This window comes from Eucyclogobius newberryi, unplaced genomic scaffold, assembly GCF_026437365.1.
Source record: "Eucyclogobius newberryi isolate DKJ021-1_F unplaced genomic scaffold, fEucNew1.0.hap1 SCAF_17, whole genome shotgun sequence".
NCBI classification, from domain to species: domain Eukaryota; kingdom Metazoa; phylum Chordata; class Actinopteri; order Gobiiformes; family Gobiidae; genus Eucyclogobius; species Eucyclogobius newberryi.
In genome coordinates this window covers 26,436,215-26,450,654 of record NW_027315801.1, presented here as the reverse complement: position 1 = coordinate 26,450,654, position 14,440 = coordinate 26,436,215, and the positions used below count along the sequence as shown (strand labels likewise).

General features: G+C 40.2%; 1 protein-coding gene across 1 annotated transcript in view; it reads left to right on the top strand.

Moving 5' to 3' along the window:
* Positions 1–14,440, top strand: part of prickle2a (prickle homolog 2a) — a 31,404-nt gene that overhangs the window by 15,105 nt on the left and 1,859 nt on the right. The window contains exons 2-8 of the mRNA XM_072449680.1: positions 7,337–7,521; positions 10,702–10,815; positions 10,982–11,119; positions 11,882–12,085; positions 12,667–12,853; positions 13,304–13,458; positions 13,578–14,364. Of these exons, the coding sequence (XP_072305781.1) occupies positions 7,390–7,521; positions 10,702–10,815; positions 10,982–11,119; positions 11,882–12,085; positions 12,667–12,853; positions 13,304–13,458; positions 13,578–14,364 (1,717 nt within the window). The 5' untranslated portion in view covers positions 7,337–7,389. The remainder of the gene's footprint in view (positions 1–7,336; positions 7,522–10,701; positions 10,816–10,981; positions 11,120–11,881; positions 12,086–12,666; positions 12,854–13,303; positions 13,459–13,577; positions 14,365–14,440) is intronic.

The window sequence follows — 14,440 nt, the reverse complement described above, 5'->3', positions numbered from 1 at the left end:
AGTGATGACTGAAAAGGCCGTACGCTGTGTAGGAGTGTGTAGGCAGTGTAAGAGTGTCTTTAAGTCTTTATTAATCATCAGCGACGACAGAGGAGGGAGGAGGGGCCAGGAGTTGAGTTTCTCAGCCAATGCTGGAAGACAGTGAGGCTGGAGTCAGTGGAGCAGTAGGTTAGTGTTTCAGAGCAATGTGCGTCACAGTGAACACCATGTACTTCAGAGTCAGGACCATAAGGGACTCACAATATTACTAAACAAATAAATTAACCAGGGCTAAAACAAGACTAGTCAAAAACTACACAATATGAACGCAATATTAACAAAGACTAGGACCAAACCAGGATATAACGACCACAAAGGACATGCCGCATTTGTCCTTCTCTTTTAGAAGCATCCTTAAGGCTTTCTCTTGTCTCCTATAATGATGTTGCCCTCTGCCGATGAATGTTATTGAACCTGCTAAGCCCTGAATGTCACTCAGAGCTGCTCCTGCTGAGCCGTTAGCATCGGAGAAACAGTAGGTGCGCGGATGATACAGCATCTCAACTATCAGTTGTTTTATCATTATATTGATTATCTGAAACTCAGCTGAACCCCAAGACCAGATCAGATCTAAGCGTGATGATTGTGACTAAATCAATGTTAACAAATTATAATCTCGGATACTTCCCGACAGCATATTCATATTTCAATTCATGTTATCAGCATGTATAATTCAGACATGACTGTGCAGTGCTGTTGATGGGCTTGACTTTTTTTGCATTAATTCTCCTAATTAGGCTATTGTCTATCAAATACAGACTGCAGTCCCAGAGATGCTCATTCTTCTTTCTTGCTAATGCTTTTGAGCCGGCTCTTCCTACAAACAGTTGTATTTATTTGCCCTGATGATTATGGCAATCTCATCCACTAATTACACCAGTGCTTTGGATTTGTGCTGCATTGCCTTATTCACACAGTGGATAATGCCTCAGCTGTATGCATAAACAAACAAGTCCCCACAGATTACGCTCACTCTTTCTTTCTTTCTTTCTCTCTCCCTCCCTCCCTCCCTCCCTCCCTCTCCCTCCCTCTCTCCCTCCCTCTCCCTCCCTCTCTCCCTCCCTCCCTCCCTCCCTCTCCCTCCCTCTCTCCCTCCCTCTCTTTCTCTCACTCTCCCTCAGTCCCTCTCTCTTTTGCTGCTGCCTCTCCCAAATGTACATTATTTGCATTTCAAATTTATTCCAGAATTGACCCTAAAGTCACAACATTTATTCACTGCTTCTCAGTTATCTTGGGAGTTAACGGAATTATTTGAACTTGGAATAGATCTGGGCTCGATGCAAAATTACACACTATTCTTCAAGACAAAAATGTCTTTGCATTACCCAACTTTTATCTTACATTTATTGAAGCACTGACATAGGTACTTGGGCCTATTTTTGCTTTGTTTTTTGGTATCCTTTATTAGACAGGACAGCTCAGTGCAAACAATCACTTTCATCATCCAGATTGATTCACGTGTGGAACTCACTTCAGAGTGCTACACGTATCAATCTGCTGTGATCCTAGTGCATCAAGAGCAAACTGGTAAGAAGGAGTCATTTGCGTCGCTGTGATGCTTTTGGATGAGAACGGATGCGTTGTTGGTCCACCAAGCTTCATTTCCCTGTCTGAATATTCTGTTCCCAATCTGTGAATGGGCCCAAAAATGTGATGCATGTGAATTGCCAAATGATGTGCCAAGGAGTTGTGAGAACTAAGAAATAGTTAAGTAGATTTAAATACCTGCTTCCTCCATTTCCGGTTCGAAAATCAGGTACCATTTAATCATCATTTTTCAAGCATCATTATTATCATTATTATTATGCTTCATCTTCAGATTAAAAAGATAAAAGTATTGTTACTTAAAACCAAGATTGTAGTTTGTACACCGGGTTCTTTATTAAAAAAAGACAAAGAAAGTTGAATAATATAATGCTACTGTGAAGATACTCTGATACTTATATGATAATAACATACAGGTTAAATACCACTGACTTAAAAATAATAGTAAAATACAAAATCCACAGATAGATCACTACTCATCTCATAACATTCCACCACTGTCGCTATGACTGACTATATTACTTCAGTAATACAGAGATTATCTCCGAGCGCCTCATTGTCACAGCTGCGTCCAAATCAGACAAAATATCAGTGGATCTTGTCTCACTGTTTGTTTACAGTGAGATAATCAAGCAACATGAGATCCATCAACAACAGAGGAAATGATTCTCTCTTTGAAACAATTGAAGCCGGAGAAAGGCACCGCCACAAATAAGACCTACATTAAAATGATTAATCGCATTGCAAAAGTATTGAGATTCTCATTGCTCATACTGGAAGTTCATAAACAGAATCTTTTATTGATGACGAAAACCAGACCAAGTACTAGAAACTCATAATTGGACTTTGAATAGTGATAATAAAGTTCATAATAGACTGACTGGGTTTCAATGCCATATATATACAGTATGAACATTAAGTTAATTTGAAGAATAAAAAATACAGCTCTGTTCTGGCCTCCTCTCAGCTTTCACTTAATGTATAAATGAGCTTTTTCTTCCATCAGTCCTTTCATCAGCCTCTCTCTCTCTCTCTGTCTCTCTCTGTCTCTCTCTCTCTCTCTCTCTCTCTCTCTCTCTCTCACACCCACTCAGCGCCTGTCACATGAGGCCGAAGGGAGGAGGAGGAAGGTGGGTGCAGCCTGACACGTGAAACAGAAAGAAACGGCTACATCCACAGCGCCACATTTTATTGTTTTATTCTCTCTCTGTCTCGAGATAAAGACAGTCTTCGCTTCCCCCCGTTGACTCAAATCACTAGAACTATTATGAGTTTCTAAGGGCTTTGTTCTGGAAAATTAGGCAATTTGTTGGGAAGATCTTCTCCCTCCTCTCCCCCGGCTCTCTTGATTAATCTGTGCTAATTTCTGTTTAAATTAAGATGTTGTTAATTGGATCTAGCAAGAAGAGAGAAGAGAGAGGACTTGTGCTCAAAGCAAACCAGCCCTGGTGATGATATATGATCTGTTAAACATGATATGCCTACAGCGAGTATTATTATCCATTATATGAGCTAACATTATTGTAAGAAAATGAAGAGGATGAATCATCCTTTGACTGAAATCTAAATATTACAACATAAGGTCATTACTGCAGTGTATCACAAACATATCACATAATATTTTATTATTATTACATTATATTATTATATATCATTAATTCAATCGCCATGGCTAGCACGTATGGGATATTAGTTGATTAGTTGAGTTTGATGGAATCCCTCATTCGTCCAGAAGTGTTCCATAGTAACAAAGCATTGTTATGTACGGTGTCATTTTGGACGTTTTCGAATCGGCACTCCACAAGAGGGGCCTTAAAACCACTGCATTAATCTGGACTAGGGTACTTTTTGTGCTCCTCTCAAGCCTGAATAAATGGAGAAACTGCTGTCTGAATAAAAATCTGTAGTAAAAATGCAGATATAGAACTGAAATTTAAACTTTAAATCTAGAATAAGGATGCATGCCGCAGATATCATATTAGTAAGTCAAGGTGTTGTTCTCGCCTGCACACTTACTGGTTGCCATGGTAACTTGCAGAGCTTTTCAGCTGACCTGAGTCTGCTGCTGAGGTGCACTTTGCATGAGTTTATTCTCTTCACATCGCCCAACACAATAACTAATCCTGTTTTAGATCTGGGCAATTTTCATCAGTTTTAACACACTATTACCAATTGCATTATTCTATTCACTGCTCATAAATGTGTCTAGATGTTATTGTGATTTGTATTTGCATAAACAGAATCTGAGGTTGGTAGACTGAATCAGAGTATATGATGATTGTTACATCATGTCCAAATACAAAAACGTTATTGTTAACTGGTGCTGAGTGGTTATGACATGTCCATCAAAATAAACAAATGTCACTTCTGATTCAAATTAGATTGTCAATAAATGATATCTTAAGACTGCAGTACATGTGAAGGGGGACCAGGGAAACTGTGGAGATGGAGTTTCATGTCACCCATGTCTCCCACCCTTCACCCATCTCACTTCCTGTATCAGCGAGTGTGCGCGTCTGTCCTGCGCTGGGCGTTCAGAAATTGTGCATTCTGGCATCCTGCTTCCACCCTACATTGCATCTTGTCTAAGTAATATGTATTTATTGTTTCTGTTAGCTGGACTAGCATATATTATATTACCTAATCTGTGTTGCAATATTGGAATCTCCCCAATGTGGGACATATAAAGGTTATCTTATCTTATATATTGGACCTTCTGATAACATTCAGTGCAGTCCTTTCAGTCCATTCTCACTGGACAGATCAAAATGACAACAAATCCATTCTCAGAATCTCTTCAACTAAAACATTCAAATCGACTAGGGAAATAATTTCACTGTGCTAACAACACCTCCAGCTCGGTCCCTGTAGTCCTGTCTTTGTTGACAGCTCTCTCTATGTCATCAAAGATGATATTACTCTAAAATGGAAGAATGGGCAGATTTGGAATGTACAATACAACCGTGTATTGTATTGACTTCTCCTCAACTCCTCCTGCATTAGACGTCCACAATCTCCTAAACTTTTGACAACATTTACCTCCCAAAAACAATCCACGTTGCTTGTGTGTAATAGATACAACCTTGGTGTCGTGAGCTTGTTTATCAGCCAACATTTAAATGTATACGGTAAACAAAAAATAAACCGTCAAAGCTCACTTTCGTCAAGTCACCAACTTACTTAAAACCAGCTCCATCCAGGGTTCAAAAACTTCAAATTTGTACATATTTTCAAGATAGTTAAGTGTTATCACCTACTCCCTGCTCCATTGCAATCAAATCCCACAAGAAATAATCAAATCCAGGACTCTGATCCAGCCTGTTACATTACATCTGTCGTTTATTTCCTCTAGAGACAAATTATTCACTCTACTGGATTTTCAGTTTCAGTGGTGCTAATTGCAAATGCTATCACGCTCCAAAGGTCAAAAACGTAAAGGCATGTGCAATAATAATGGACCATGCTTTTGGTGGGAGAGCGAGTGTTTTTATGGCAACCAATCAGTCACTGGTCAAACCTAGCACTGATTACCTCCTGAAATAGATGTAGCTGTATCGACTGGTGATAAAAATAGCAGGCAATCTGTGTAGCCTGCCTGGACCTGATTGTCTGATTTACATGTGCTAACCATGGGCTCAAAATAAATAAAAAATATTTGCAGACTTTCTTACAGCCACCTTGTACCCATTTTGAGAGCTCACACTGCACTGAAATCATTCATCATGGCGTGGATGAGAAAAGTTTGATGTGTTTTATTCTATGGAAAATAGTCCTAAATGCATCCATGTTTTGTGATCCAAAGCTTGTTTTCCTCCAGGGTGATGCAGTTCACACCTCTCACCCGAGCATTTTGTTTCTGTGCGTTCTGACTAATGCTGCCTCGACACTTCCGATTGTACGTCAAAAAGTTGCGCAGTCATCAGTGGCCTTCTGCAGCAAAGAGCGTCCACTTCTCACAAGCACAATGCAAACAGAGTGTAAAGACTGTATCCACACCACATCTGTGCCATTTTACCACAACAATACACACTTCTCACTGTTATCAAACTTTGGATGGAGTGAAGTTTAACCGACCTGTTCACTCGAGGTAAAACGACGAGAAGAAGCTTTTGTAATTTTGTAAAGATAATGTTTTTCCTCACCAAAAACTGGACTCAGATTGTGTCTTTCAGTAGTAAGGGCAAATACTTGGCTCTCATGCATTAAAGTGCTTTGGTATTTTTAGTAATACAAGGTGCAAAAGAGATCCAGGACAAGAATTACAATGTTGTATTTATTCTGGGGTACAATCGTGAGTGTAGTTATGCATTTTCCTCGCAGATGGAGGGTGTGGAAGGGCATCTGATTTAAAATGTACCCATGCCAAATCAATCTCCAAATCAAATGATAGTTTTGTAGTTTTTTTGTTTCTCCTTTTCACGTGGATTGTACGTTTGATCATGTTTTGCTCTCTAGTATGATGGCCTGTGGTTTGTTTATTTATCTTTTATCTATAGTGGCAGTTTTTTATGTCGTTGTTTCACTGTTCAGTGTGAATAAACACCACATTTTTGAAAGAACGACATTGACCATTGTTCACACCATCCCAAGGTGCGGCTCTGACTCATCAAAACCTGCTATTTTATGCACAAACATTAGCAAGCAGCTCTCCAGTGACCACAGCGCAATCTTTACTACAGAGCATTCAAATACATGCCTGTTGTTCCTTCACTGATATCTTGTGGTCAGAACACACACAACATTGAGTATTGAATGATTAGTTTCCTGCCCATACAACCAACTAAAACCAACAGGCTCAAAAAAGGTCTGCAGCTTTCATCTCGCTAGATAAACCCCTCTAAAGGTGTTCTGTGTGAACATTACTTTGCCAGGTTTTGTTTTAAATTCACATTGAATGTTTCATGGTTCTTCTGAATGCAGTTTGTGTGTTGGTCCCATACTCTATAATGATGGACCGCCTGAGGTCGGCCCAGAGGCTCAGAGATATATGCTGCTATCGCCACTCACAAAGCAATCGCCTGCTCCCATCGTGTTGGAAAGCACTGTGGGTTATTTTATCTGCAATAAATCACCAAAGTTGACAGATAAATGGTTATTTGGGGTCAAAATAAAAGATATATGCAATGGGCAGATGGGAAGGTGAAAGATGTTCAAAATGATGTTTTGTGGTACACATAGTAATTGCTGGAGAAGAATTACCATCTTGTACCTTTACATCTACTAAAGTAACTGAAGTTGCACCTTTGCTCTTAGAGTACTTTGCCCATCTCTGATGAAACGTGTCATCTAAGGACTAATCTCCTTATTCTTATGTGATTGAACATGGACAATCAATTAATGCATTTAAAACTACAATGATGATACATTTTCTAATTGTTTCTGACTGACTCTAACTGACTCCACTCAACAGGTAAATGCAAAAATACTCCACTTCATTAGAAACCTTTGGCTTGATACCTACCACCGTAAATTATTCATGAGTACAGCTGTTCCGGCCTCAGCCAAAAAGAAGAGAAGACAAGACAGAAAACATCTTTTATTTATCCATGTCATCTACAGGCCTGCTGTTCAGAAAATCAAATCCATTTTGTAGAGAATATAGAGCTGAATATGTCAGATTTTAAACAATGTGCTGTGAGCCAATCGTATGTCCATATTTAGGAAAACACAGCTTCCCAGCCTGGATGCTGTAAAACCTAAAGCAGGTCTATCTTAGTAGATCTTTAGAGTTTTTTTGTTTTCTGGTTTCCAGGGAAACCTGTGGCCCTTTCTTCTTTCTGTGTGGAGGAGCATGTTGTGACCACCATGTCGTTAGAGATGGAGAAGACCATCACCAAAATTATGTACGACTTCCAGAGGAACTCTACGTCCGACGACGACTCTGGCTGTGCCTTGGAGGAGTATGTTTGGGTGCCTCCAGGCCTCAGTCCCGAGCAGGTAACACATACTGTGTTTACATAAACACTGGCGTTTATCCCTGCCTCTATGGGCCTTTGGCGGGAAGGGTTGACATTAATGTAACTTTTAGAAAAAAATCTTACACACACTTACAAAAAGAGTGAGTTCAAACTGATAAAGGAGATTAGATTAGATTCCTCTTCATAGCCTAGTCACAGTACAATGAAGGGTTACAGGGATGAGATTTGTTTCATTTAAGTTCCAGATTTATTCTTTTGATCTTTAACTTGACCTTTTGCTGGGGTTCAGTCTATTTCACAGTAATCATGGTCACACTTAACATTATCTCATAGTTTAACTTTTATTTTAGACTTCATAATAATCCAAGCTCAATTTACACAGAGAATTTTGGGGAAAGGCTTGAGAGTGGACCCTTAGTAATGCAGTAAGAACATGCAAATGTGCAATCATTGATTCAGAATGATTGATCTCAGAGGGCAATTCACTTGCAGTATTCCTCAGAGCAGTTCACACACACACACGCACGCACACACGCACGCACACACACACACACACACACACACACACTTACTGCGTGTCCATTTCACAGTTTAAAAATTGCCTTTCAATAGATTTTTCTCATCGCACATATTTTTTACATGGATTCACACATATTTCAGACAGTTGGGGAGTGTGAAACATCAACTGTTTTTATACAGTTTATTTCTGTCCTTTGTAGCCAGAGCCAAACTGTGTCAAATTGAACCATAGGACTCAGACAAATGAAATGATAAGGACAATAAATGATGTGTGGCATTTTTCATTTTTCTCTGCTGTAAAATTCATGCAGACAAACACAAAGTCTCTGCACTGTTTTTAAAGCTCCTTCATGGTGTTTTTTCTGGCTTTTGTGGGAGCACTAGAGGAAAAGGCAGGGGGGACGTACAAATTACTGCTGTCAGGTCTTTTGTGGTAGAATAATTGTAAGGACGTTTTTCAGCTGTTGTCGTTAACTCCAGTGAGCCTGTGTTGGAGCTGAGATCAGACCCGAACAAGATGACAACTATGTAACAAATAAAGAAACGACACGCTTTTGGAATAATACTACCTGTGTTTATACCATCCTCTTTCTACCTAAAATACAAGTGTAAGAAGACCACAGAACTAATACTACTAGGAAAACTTAAAATATTGAAATTTATAAGATCATTTGGAATGGAGCGAAACTAAATTCTTCCTAATTCCAGATGCTACAAACGCTACCTGGTGTTGTGTCCTTGAGCAAAACACGTCACTTGCCTTTCCTCCTGTACATGCACCTTTGTTGTGTGAACGTGAATGGATTTTAGAGGCCACAGATATAGAAAACTCTTAAATGCTTAATGTGCCATGCTCGGCTGAATGTCTTTCCCCTCTCTTACTCGTCATCAGTTAAGCCCATTTCACACATGTCATTTTTATTTGTCTCGTGTTGTTATGTTGTGTGATTGAATGAGCAGGTTGCTGTGTAAACCCAGGAGTCTTTATTTAGCATGTGCAGCTCTGAAGCAGCAGGCTCAGAGCAGATGACGAGCCGCGCTGATAACAGTGATTTTCTCCAGCGGTCAGCCATCTTGGCTAACGAGAGGCTGCAGTTGCTCTGATTTAACTGAAGGAGGAGAAGCGCCTCTGTCTGTCGGCTTTTAATACACTTCAATGTAATGAATACATGCATCTCTTGTCTCTCTGCATCATTAAATCAACAAAGATCTTCTGCATTTTCTACAGCAGCATCATCGCTATCTAATCTAAGAGTGCTTGTAGTGGTTCGCAAACTGTGGCACGGGTCCATAGAGACAAGTGATTATTAGTTTTCCGCAATTTGTGATATATTTTATTCAAAAGTTGTTATAGCTAGTTAGTTAGTTAATAAGTAGCTTTATTTGTATAGTGCTTTTTACAGTTCAAATAAATCACAAAGTTGTTCATAGATAAATGATGATAAAACAAGGTAAACCAAAAGTTGTTCTATATAAAAGTGTCTTCAGCTGTTTTTTAAAAGGGTCAGCCACACAGAGGGAGCAGTGCCTTTAAGTTACAGGGGGGCTGAAAGTATAGGTCTTCTCGGGTTTATACAATTCTTTTGGCTACCTGGGGGAAAAAAAACAGTTTCTGACATTGTCCTCCTTTGAGTTTTTGTTATTTAGAACTCCACTAGTCATGGTTTAGCCCTGGATTAAACCTGGTATAGATCTTGTATATATTTAATGGCACTCAGAGAACATTGTAGATAATTGTTTGGTTGGTCATTTACACTAGTTTCAGTTGTGCTTGGGATATTGTATGGACTATCTCAGAGGTGTCTGCCCACCTTTAAGAACAGGAAGTTAGTCTGTGGGGATTGGACCATGTCAATTCAGTGGTCTGAAACATTCAATTGTTTGTATTGTTTCATTCATTAAGCCAGTAAATATGTACCAGGAAGTGTAAAGAATAAAGTTTAGGCTTAGTGTCTACTGGAGGCTAGTTTAGTTCTCTCCCAGAAACCATCTAAAAAGGTTTCATGAGGCATTACGCTTCTAAAACTCAAACCATCAACCAACTACTCTTTTCCATGCTTACAACGCTGTGAAATCAAGCAATAATGACAAGTCTGCAATTGCCCTTCATGAGTGCGTCATCTTCATCTGCAACCAAACTCCTTCTATTTACCACATTCACATGGAAATATTAAAGTGGATTCAGACCGTGGGCATTACGCTCCACTGCAACACGAATATGAATTACCATAGTGCTGTGGAAAGTATATTTCCCTCACCTCGTTTTCAGACTGGTTAAAAAAAATGCATATGTTGTTCAAGGATGGGTCGGCTTCAGCATCCACCTGACACATCCGGTATTATTAGTTGTTTATTTTTCACATTGAATCTTTTTTTTTTAAATTAAAGGTATTCACTTACCCTCCAAGATCAGATCATTTTAGTTTTTACACTTTACAGATATTTTAGTTTGTGAGCATACACCTGGGTACAGTCTGGGTACTATATCAATTTCATTTTGTGTGCGTGTGCGTGTGCGTGTGCGTGTGTGTGTGTGTGTGTCTGAGTGAAAGAGAGATTTGTGGTCTTGTCATTTTCCTATAGGTCTAATACTGAATACCATGTTGTTATTCTGCTTCTAGATCTACTGTACAATGTGATTTATTTTTCCTCTGACGTATATAGATTTTTTGTTTTTCAGGTGCATCAATATTATAACTGTTTACCCGAGGAAAAGGTCCCCTATATAAACAGCCCCGGAGAGAAGTACCGCATCAAGCAACTGCTCCACCAGCTGCCGCCGCATGACAATGAGGTGAGACCTGATACAAACCACACCATATCCTTTACTGTATTATGGTTTGAGTGGTGTGACAGAGAACTCAGACAAAGGACAGACGTTACATTTTACGTTTCTCTTCATTTCAGTTGAGGTTTTTGTGTTTGTGGACATCGATTGATTGAATTTGTCTTTGTTCTAGGTGCGTTATTGTAGTGGTTTAGACGAGGAAGAGAAACGTGAACTAAAGATCTTCAGTAACCAAAGGAAGAAGGATAATTTAGGCAGAGGCAATGCGCGTCCTTTTCCTCCCACCATCAACGGGGCAATCTGTGATAAGGTAACACAAGAACTTACAAATGTATTTCATTGTGCCAAATCAACTTAATGAGCTCTTAGTTTCCTCATGAATAGTGTTCTCAAAGTTGTATTTTCATTGATTCCAGCATGTTTGAGTGATCTTCTATTGTCCTGCAACTGAGGTTCTAGTTCTCAAAAAAATCTTGTTTTCACCTAACCCCTATCCTTGCCCACATCTCTGTACTTTAAAATACTTGTAAAAATTAAGTGATACGTGTAGGGTTCTAAAATGTAATTAAATCCCCTTTTCAAACATAAAAACGAATGAAAATCTGCTGTTTGTTAAGATGAAATTTCTCTGATCTGCATGTTTGAACAAGAAGTCAATGAACCTGTAATATAATAATCAGTTTACAATTAACACATTTTAAAATGATGATCTACTTATGTCAGAGTTCAATACTAAGCATAATGTCTCCTTTAAAGCTGTCTCGTTAAAGGAAAGAGCACTTTTTCCTCTCTATATAATCCAAAACTATTTGACCATAAAGCCTTAAAGGTGCACAATATAACTTTTCTGATGGGGGGGTCTGTCACCTGCTTGCCTTTCCACGGATCTGACCTGTAACTTGGCCTCATGGCGTCACTTGCTTGTCTGGTTGGGGAAAGAAAGCTTATTGTCATACTGAGTAACATTCCAGGCAAAGCAATAGCATCTTCACAGAGAAAAGTCACAGTGCTCCTTTAAAATCCACCCTACTTTCCGTTCTTATGTACCAACACATAATCCTCTCTCCTGCAGTGCGGCGGTCAAATAAACGGTGGGGACATAGTTGTTTTTGCTGCTCGAGCCGGCCACGGGAAGTGTTGGCATCCCCAGTGCTTTGTGTGCAGCATGTGTGAGGAACTACTGGTCGATCTCATCTACTTCCATCAGGATGGCAAGATCTTGTGCGGCAGACACCACGCCGAGAGACTCAAGCCCCGCTGCTGTGCCTGTGATGAGGTGCCTTTGGAAAACAGTGAAAGCTTTTGAATTTGGATAAACATGAGGCAAATCTGGTGTGAAAAGATGTCTGTGTATTCCTGCCATGTCTCACAGGCAGCTTGTTTCTCATTGTCATAAACGGCAAGCCGGGAATAGAAATAATAAATGGGAACAAGACCAAGCTGTCAGTGTTAACTTTGATTTGTTTACTGGTTTTTAAAATGATGTACAGTCAGGAGTCAATGGGAAAATGTGGGGATTTTTTTTGTTTTTTTTTAAAGCTACACAAATCACGCACCACTAAACCAGAATATTATGTTCACTGGCTGATGAGGTCAATGTGACAGATTTTGTTTTTTTATTTTGGGACCCGTCTTAGTTGAATGTATGTAAAAGGAGGGGGGAAATGAGATTTTAACTAGTTTGACAAGATACAAAATGTGACTGAAAGATGCAAGATTAGACACACAGCTGGTCATAATCTTATGGTAACAGTCAATATGGTCACCAGTAATATCCAGTCGAATTCTGTTCATATACATTTACAGCGGAGGCTATATGACCAAAATGTGCTCATGAATCCATTGTTTGATTTACAGATAATCTTCGCTGATGAATGCACCGAGGCGGAGGGCAGGCACTGGCACATGAGACATTTCTGTTGTTATGAATGTGAGACGACGCTGGGGGGACAGCGCTATATCATGAAAGATGGACGACCACACTGCTGCAACTGCTTTGAGTCTCTTTACGCAGAGTACTGTGATGCCTGTGGAGAGCACATAGGTATACTAAACCAGTCGTAAAAGTGTAATCCCTGATTTGTCCAGGAGTGTTTCATCATAAAAGGATTTAAGGGTAGTCATCTGGAAAATCGGGATGTTTCAACTTCCATTCAAAAATCATTCCCAATCCAAATTGCAACATATTGAGAATTACTTTCGGACTGAAGTCAAAGTGTCTTGATTTTCAAAACGTTGTCCAGTTGACTACCTTTATATACTTATTTACTATTATTTCTTATTTTAGATGGCCTTGTTACATTTGCTACATATTTGCAGGATAATAAGCAGAGCAAGAGGTTAAATTATGTCATTGTGGTTCCCAGTTTGTGTGATGATATATTTTTCATAACAGAAACAATAAGATGAAAAAAAAACAGGGAGCATTGAAAGCCCCTTAAGCCATAGGGGAAAAACTAAGCATTTTAAAATTCCACATACTTCTTTTTTCAAGGAATCGACCAGGGCCAGATGACTTATGATGGGCAGCACTGGCATGCCACTGAGGAATGTTTCTGCTGCGCCCACTGTAAGCGCTCCTTGTTGGGACGCCCCTTTCTGCCCAAACAAGGTCAAATCTACTGCTCACGGTCATGCAGTGCTGGACAAGTATGTAACCTAATACAATAATTTATCTTTAAATTGATTGTGGAATCATACTTTAGCTTTGAGTATGCATGTTTAAACATGTTTCATATTTTGCTTAAGTAATTCTTTTAATTCAACAGGATCCAGATGAGTCTGATTCCTCAGACTCGGCCTTCCAGAGTGCCCGGTCACGTGAGTCTCGACATAGCACAAAAGTTGGTAAAAAGGAACGTCGTAACGGAGAGCAGGAGCGCAGAAGCGGGGAGGGTCGGCAGTCTGCTCCTCCGATGCCAGACCGTCTCTCAGCTGAGATTGACCCACTGTCTGTGCAGATGGACCGTTTGAGTGTCTCCTCCAGTCAAACTCCAAGTAGGACACCCACCCGCACCCCCAACCGCACCCCGAGCCGTGCCCCAAGTCTAAACCAGGTCTGGATGAGTCGCGATGACCCCTTCGTGGCTTCAGCCTATGAGGGTCCTCAGAGAGACCCCTCGCCTACACCTGCACCCATCCACATGCTGGGTCCCAGACAGGGTTATAACCCAAACAATAATGCCCACCCTCCAGCTCAGAGTCCAGGGAACCAGGGCAAAAGGCCTGACTCTTGGGGAAAGGAGCAGGGCAATGCCAAAAGGACGCCAATGGCAGCACTGAGGGGACATTCTTTTAATGAAAACTGGATGCACCACAACCAGGATGAGTTTAGGCCTAACAAACTCCGCACACAGATGAGCTTCAATGAAGTGTCCAGCCAGAACCAGGGCTTCTCTGACAAAAGGAGCATCAGCCTGGGTTTTCAGAGGGATGGCAGGCCACCACTGACCCGTAGGAACCACATCACAGCTATGAGCTTCAACGAACCACTCACTCCTCTAGAGCAGACACCACGAGGATCAATGGACTCTATCACTATGTCCAATACTGCAGGTAAGACGAGTGACGAGGTAAATACACCAAGTATTCACCTTTATCTATTGGACATGTAACAGTGTATTTTGTTTCT